The 6,523-nt window shown below is 38.7% G+C and overlaps 2 protein-coding genes across 2 annotated transcripts in view; both read left to right on the top strand.

The window, feature by feature from the left end:
• The first annotated feature begins 629 nt into the window (after positions 1-629).
• Positions 630-6,523, top strand: part of opn3 (opsin 3) — a 17,188-nt gene continuing 11,294 nt past the window's right edge. Inside the window, exon 1 of the mRNA XM_039671716.2 lies at positions 630-1,156. Within this exon, the coding sequence (XP_039527650.2) occupies positions 844-1,156 (313 nt within the window). The 5' untranslated portion in view covers positions 630-843. The remainder of the gene's footprint in view (positions 1,157-6,523) is intronic.
• On the top strand, positions 1,874-3,368 carry LOC148977125 (uncharacterized). Its single transcript, XM_089116811.1, has 2 exons — positions 1,874-2,537; positions 2,805-3,368. Exons 1-2 carry the CDS (start codon positions 2,042-2,044, stop codon positions 3,098-3,100), a joined length of 792 nt encoding a protein of 263 aa, XP_088972937.1. The 5' UTR covers positions 1,874-2,041; the 3' UTR covers positions 3,101-3,368.

Here is a 6,523-nt window from a genome sequence, read left to right as displayed (position 1 = left end):
TTTACTAAAAAATAAAATATCACACCTTTCACACTGAAAACGTAGCCTAGCCTATCTGTTTTAGTTTTCGTAGGCTAATTCTCTCTGACCCTTAAATGTGAACGTTCATTAGGCTACCTTTCGATATTTTGCTTAGGCATTTGTTTTGTCTCAAATTATTAAATATGGAACATGAAAGTGACTGAGTCATTCCAGTTTTACTGTCATCCACAGCATATTAGTAGTCTATGCATAACTTCACGATTAGAAAAGCATAATTAAAGGCTCTGTCACTCGTTTTAAACAGCACATTAGCCTACCATTTCAAAAGCGTGCTATGATTAGTCTTCTTATACGCACACAAAATAGGCTATTGCCGTTAGTCATAAATTGTCAAAACAGCGTAATACCACCTGTGATTAATGTTCAGTTCAGAAATTCATGTGTTAGTGTCCTAACAGTGCATTATTACTAAACATTTTCGCTATTTTTCTCTCAGCACTTGAATGCTCATCATCGTCGCCGTTCTTGTCATAAGTTTTCATAACAGCGCAGTAGATATGCGGAACATCACCGTTACTGTGATTAGTGTTCATAACAGCACACTACACACTAGGCTACATCTGAATGCTCAGTCAGCAGTGACAGGCAATCACTACAAACGCTGCAAGTCTCTCGTGGATCCGGGAAGAACTTTTACGCATTTCTCTGAAAATAGCAAGGTGACATTTTTTTTTTTCTGAGACGTCTGCCTTACTGACACACTGAACTCCAAACACTGGTCGACTGCCCTGATTCCTTCTGGACGGGCTGCTGACCTTCAGGCGTTTCAGTGATCATGCTGGAAATTCACTTTGAAAAGAAATGAATTCTTTTAATGAAACATCGAATCTGGAGAATAACTATATTTTCGCCGATGAGACTTATCAACTCCTGACGTTCACCATCGGATCTATCGGTGTCCTGGGCTTCTGTAATAACATCATCGTCATTATTCTCTACTGCAGATTCAAGAGACTCCGAACTCCGACTAATTTGTTAATAGTGAATATAAGTGTCAGCGATCTGCTGGTGTCCCTCACTGGAGTTAATTTCACATTCGTTTCGTGCGTGAAGAGAGGATGGGTCTTTAATTCTGCCACATGTGTTTGGGATGGATTCAGCAACAGTTTATTTGGTCAGTTCTGTCTTTAGTTCCTCGTGTATCGACAGAGTCACTTGAATAAGTTGTCTATAGCCTATTTCGAATTTAATTTGAAGAAAGTCATTCTCTTACATGTTTTTTTTTATCTGTTTACTTCATCAATACAGATGATTGATTAGCATATTCCGTTTGGTGATGGCTAGTTTATTCGTCTTTTATTGTAGCCTTTGTCCTCTGAAAACTGTCATTTTTAAATGTGTTTTTTGTCAGTTGTCATTAAAATGGTCTCATATTGCTGTGTGTTAACTCAAGGAAAATTTGAAGAACAAAACGTTTTTACAAAGTCGTGGCGTTTGTTTTTGTGCAGTAATGCGTTTTATAGAAAGCTATAGATAAATAGGCTATAAGAAAAAGCAAATAATTTAAAATCATCTTGAACATATAGGTACCTGCGTAGGTTTATTACGGAAACCAAACAGGACCAAAATGTAGGCTACCGAGGTTTGAGCAAAAATAAGCTACAGTAACGTTAACGTTACCACCGACCACATAGCTATTTGTGTGGGGTGTGGTATGTATTTATCACAACTGCCAGGCATTAAGTAAACTTTAAGTAAGTTGAGAGATTTTTCTTAAAATTAGATTTGTGCAAGTCTAGACTTTTTAATGGACGCACGAACGGTCTACATTTCTCACGCGACAAAGGTCACCACAGCAACGCCGCCGCGCGCAGCGAGACTGGGGGCCGGTTTCACAAAGATAGACTTTGACTATGGCTTAGATATAGTAGATAGTCAGACTTCAGATAGACATCTAAATTAGACCGTTGCACAAAGCACTTAAGACTCTGACTATCTTAAGTAGGACTACATTGCAATGCATTCTGGGTAAAATAAGACACTTTTCAAAACAAAAAACATGGCGGATCGAGTAAGTGCATTCAACCGTTCAGTGCAGTTTACACCAGCAGAAAATATGTGTTTGTTGGAGGAGTATAACAGTTACAAGGACATTTTACTGGGAAAATTTAACGGAGAATGTAGCAATAAAAAGAAGTGTTTAATTTGGAAAAAGATTGCGACGACAGTAAACAGCGTTAATCCAACCGTTGAGCGGAGCGTCAAAGACGTACAAAAAAGGTACAAAAACATGGTACAAGATGCCAAAAAAGAAATATTCAAGAGAAAGAACCCAAAAACGGGAGGAGGACCCCAAGAGAAACTTAAGGACACCACAGAAATGGTAATGACTATATATGGCGGACAGTCGCCTATGTTCTGGGGGATAAGCGGAGGACGGGAAAGTGGAGTGTGCGGCGTCAACAGCGACGTTACCGGCGGAGTTCCCTCAGCCACTGACAGCAGCACCCCGCCTTGTCAAGAGGAAGAGCCAGACAATCAAGAGGAGAATACAGGTAACTGCGGGTGATTGTTTTAAAGAAATCAGTTCGGTTTTTACTTTTGCTTCATTGCCGTCGAGTTGATGCTAATAAAGTCGATGTAAAGTTGATGTAAGTTATGCTAATGTGAACCGGTAAGCTTGCTAGCCAGAAAATAAACGTTAAACATACTGCTTCCGCCTATAATACAAGGAAGCTATGTTCTTGGTCTGCAATTTATTTAATGTAGGAATCTGATTCGTGAAGTAAGTAAGGTAATGTTATGTCTGTACTTATTTTTAGTGACCCTGTCTTTGACTTGGGAACGAAGTGAGGCAGTGGAGGAGGAGCCGGGTGAGAGACGGGAGGGGACGCGAGATGAAGAGTCCGAGTCAGCGTCAGGATCAGCATCAGCTACAGCTGCTGCTCCCTTGGTTTGCACATCAGTGTCGAGAGGAACAACTATGTCAATGGTGCTAGACAAACAATACAGAAATCTTGAACTGGAAGAGAGGAAATTGCTGCTCGAGATTGAAGTTTTACAGCTTCAGAGAGATAAATTAAAATCAGACTTGCAAAAACAGTCAGTGGAGTTGTGAATATCTTAAATACTTCCAATAAGACAATGAGGTATTTTAGGCTAATTCTTTTCTGTGTTTTTTAAAGCTGTTTCAAAAGTTAATATGTTGAGTAGACCTACTTCTAATCTGCCTTATTAGTTTTACACAGGTTAAGAGTTTGAATGAGTTTAAGAGTAGATATGTTAGAGAGTACTTTTAATAACTTTGAGGATTTTGATATGAATGTAAAGAGACACAAACGCTGTATAATTTATTGTACTAATTTATTGAATGAACAGTATGTAATTTTTTGTGAGAAAAATGGTTAAGAGTTTGAACGGTAGATTTGTTGTACTTTTAATAACTTTGAGGATTTTTATATAAATGTAAAGAGACACAAACGCTGTATAATTTATTGTACTAATTTATTGAATGAACAGTATGTAATTTTTTGTGATAAAAATGGTTAAGAGTTTGAACGGTAGATTTGTTGTACTTTTAATAACTTTGAGGATTTTGATATAAATGTAAAGAGACACAAACGCTGTATAATTTATTGTACTAATTTATTGAATGAACAGTATATCACTTTAGAAAACTTCAAAAAATAAATATATATATATATATTTATTAAGTTGGTTGCTACTCATTTAAGCCTAATAGGTAAAGACAGACTGTTGTGGCCCACTTTGATGTGATTTTTGTTGTTGTTTCATACATTGAAAATCCTGTCAACATACATCTGACGCACATATCGACCGGTTCCATTCTGCTCCTCTAAATCTTCTCTGTCCTCCAGTTCATTTTGATTGTCATCTCTGATATCCTCTCCTTGAGGGTCAGGTAGGCGGAGATCCCTAATGATTAAGAAGTAAACAAGTATGATTATAACTGTAGAATGTGGTAAATAGTTATTCAATTAGGCCTATTGAAAATGGCTATCAATTTAAATTGTTTGTTTTCAGGTAGGCCTACCTCGCTATGTTATGCAGCACAACAGTCGCACAGATGATGTTACACACTCTGTCAGGTGTCATTCGCAATTCCCCATGTAGACAATGGAAACGCCTCTTCAGTACACCAAATGCCCGCTCTACAGTGTTACGAGTTGAACAGTGTGCTGCATTGTAGTTTCTCTGTGCAGGTGTAGTAGGATTCAGAAAGGGAGTTAGGAGCCAAGGTTTTAGAGGGTAGCCAGAGTCCCCCAACAGGACCCCATCGATAATGCCTTGCTCAAATGCTTGGAAAAGTTGAGAATTTTGAAGAATTCGAGAGTCATGAATTGATCCAGGCCAGCGGGCCACACAGTTGAGGAACCGGAGATCAGAATCACAAACAGCCTGAATGTTTAAGCTGTGGTATCCTTTTCTATTCACAAACAAATGTTCATGAGCTGTTGGAGCCTGGATTCTGACATGTGTCCCATCAATTGCTCCAACAATATTGGGAAATCTTGCTATGCTGAAGAACCCTCTTTTGACTTTGTTCAGCTCAGCCAGTTGGTTTGGAAACTGAGGGAGCTTATTTGAAAGTGCCCTTGATACCCTGTATACCACCCGTGACACAGAAGCTTTGCTGAGACCCACTGTGTCACCAACAGCATTCAGAAACGTTCCTGTTGCATAAAATCTCAACGCAGTGCAAACCTGTAGCAATGCTGGGATGCTATGGCTTCTTGAAGTGGCAGGGCTCAGTACTTCAGCTAATTCATCAGTCAGACTCAGTATAGCTTCCTTGGGCAAACGAAACCGACTGATAAAGTCCTCATTATTATATATTTCCAGTAGGTTACTGCGGTCCCTAAAAACCCTTTCCCTTCTCATAGCTCTCTCCATTACTTCGTCAGCAAACCACAAATTATGAGCCATTTTCCCTTCTCTTTTGGCTGTTTGTAATGTAACTGATTGCTACTGTTGGTTGCCAAGGTAACATAGAGTCTTAGACCAAAGTTAGCCTGGGGGTAAGGTGTCTAATTTTTTTGGTCTAAATTAAGTCAGTCTTTACTTTTGTGAAACTGTCTAACTTGCATTAGACTAGTCTATGAGCACATTTTAGACTTGTCTAACACTATAGACCGGTCTAAAATAGCTTTGTGAAACCGGCCCTGGATCTCGGTGCGTGTCCACTACAGCGGCACAACTCCGCTCAGTGCCGCTGGCAACGCTATAACGTCTCCGCTTTGTGGTGTGTCTGTTGCGAGAGTGTTTAATCTGTTTTTTTTTTCGACATATACACACAGTATAATCATCAGAGATGCACGCGATTACGTTCGGAAATAGACAAACTTTGTTTACATAGGCCTAAATGCGCCAAGCTAAGATATTCCATCAATTTTATAAACTTTAATAAACCCAGCCAGTATAATACAATGAACACATCCAAAATTGTTTAACATAGCCTATAACAACTGCAACGCGTCTAATTTGTAAACAAAATTATTTACGCACTAAATCCAGCATAAACTCCAGTACAATTTGCATATTTTTAAAATCTCAAAACAGACGTCACATCCCGAACCGCACATCAATGGCTGTGCGACCGCATTTTTCGCTTGATATTTGCATAAAGTCAAGAACTGGCCAACCTTTTTGACGCTTTTGGTCGCTCTCAACGCTTTCTCCGGTCCGCTGTCAATCCCATAATGCAATGCGCGAGCGTGCTCGACTTCCGCTCCGCTCGCAGCACGCTAGTGGACACGCATCGTGACACCACCTTGCGTCGCGACTCGCGACGAATCTTAATAACTTTTAAAAAGCCACGAGAACAAGACAACACATTAGAGTAATATCATAACTTAGGGCCTATGTTATTTTTATAATATCATAACTTGTTATACTTAACTTGTGTATGTTAGCTGAAGTATGGAATAGAATGGAGATTCATAACAATAGAGCCATAACACACTGCATCGATAAAATGAACATTAAATGACTTTGGAAAACAGCTGAAACATTTGATCTTGTAAGAATTTGATGAGAAATGTTCACATTGATGAGGTCGTTTGATAAGATCTTTGAGATCTTACAGTTTTAGATATTGTAGAGATATCTTTTTCAACTGTTGAAGAGGCGTGAGTGAGATTGTAGGGTCTTTTTCTTTGGATGAAAATCTTAGTGACATGAAACTTAATTCTCTGCCATTTTGGCTTTTCTACACCAAATGATTTCATATGATCATCATCTGACTCGTTTGATAAGTTATAAAGAGATTTTTGACAGCATGATTGAAGAAAATGTATGGCTAACTTTATCTAATTATATCAGATATTGCCTTAGCTTCATGGTCATAAGAACATTACACGCTTAATTAGGCCTAATTGATATTGTTACGGAAAGCAAAGATGCAGCTCTAAGCATTCGTAAACAACTGTGACACATGAATGAAAATAAAAGTCCATCTGCTGCAGGGAAAGATAAAGTCGAATCGGATAATGGCATTTTAATGGACCAGAAATAACCGGTA

The sequence above is a fragment of the Pimephales promelas genome, chromosome 11 (genome assembly GCF_988280905.1).
Source record: "Pimephales promelas chromosome 11, fPimPro1.hap1.1, whole genome shotgun sequence".
In the NCBI taxonomy this organism is placed as follows: Eukaryota; Metazoa; Chordata; class Actinopteri; order Cypriniformes; family Leuciscidae; genus Pimephales; species Pimephales promelas.
The sequence above is the reverse complement of the archived record's forward strand: the minus strand, read 5'-3'. Positions and strand labels throughout refer to the sequence as shown.